An 802-nucleotide genomic window follows, 5' to 3' on the forward strand; every position below is an offset into this window, starting at 1 on the left:
GAGAATTGCATTGAGTGATATAGAAGGAGAAGTAAAGGATACAGAAGAGAATGATTTTACAGATGTACCTGGTAACGTATTAAATGAGAGAATGATTAGCGATTGTAATACTACACCCAAAAGAAAGAAGAAACGGGAACTGGAAGACGAAGAGGTCAGTATCACTGTATTAAATTCTGATCCGAAGACTAAAGAGGAAAAGAAGAAACACAAGAAAAATAAGCATAGAGCAGTTGAACGAAGGGAAGAGAATGAAGAAGTTAATTTAGACGAGATGCTGGATGATCTGAAGAAGGAAGTGTCTCCTTCTAAGCCTAGTGGCAAAACCCCTGATGCTATGAAGCCAACGAAGTCCAGGAAACGTAAAGCAGATGAAGATCTGGACAGTAGTAGAGGTAACAAAAGGAAGAAACTGTGAAGTCCAATTAAAGTAACTGGGGTTTGCATTATTTCTTGGATTGAGACTTTTAAAAAATATATTGTTAAGACTGACTGTATAGTCACCCAGTCTTTTTAAAGACATGTACAGAAATCAGTGTTAAAGGCACTTATCTATGTACTCTTTCAGACTCCATTTATTATACTACATGAATGAATGTACCATTTCTCACCTTTAGAAAAAATTATCATCTGTTCTTGGTGCTCAATTGTTGTACTGAAGTTGTATGAATAAAAAATTTAATTGAGAAATAATTGAAAAATGGGGGACATGTAAATATGACTTTCATGAATTTTCATGACAATGCAGTGATTTTTTGTTGTTTATTAAATCAGGTTTACAAAGTCAACATTTGTTTCATTC

The 802-nt window shown here is 34.2% G+C and overlaps 1 protein-coding gene across 1 annotated transcript in view; it reads left to right on the top strand.

Moving 5' to 3' along the window:
- Nucleotides 1-788, top strand: part of LOC119587168 (DNA-directed RNA polymerase I subunit RPA43-like) — a gene marked incomplete in the record, with an annotated part of 6,973 nt that extends 6,185 nt beyond the window's left edge. Inside the window, 1 exon segment of the mRNA XM_037935934.1 lies at nt 1-788. Coding sequence (XP_037791862.1) covers nt 1-418 — 418 coding nt within the window.
- Between the last annotated feature and the right edge of the window lie 14 nt (nt 789-802).

The sequence above is a fragment of the Penaeus monodon genome, chromosome 22 (assembly GCF_015228065.2).
Source record: "Penaeus monodon isolate SGIC_2016 chromosome 22, NSTDA_Pmon_1, whole genome shotgun sequence".
NCBI classification, from domain to species: domain Eukaryota; kingdom Metazoa; phylum Arthropoda; class Malacostraca; order Decapoda; family Penaeidae; genus Penaeus; species Penaeus monodon.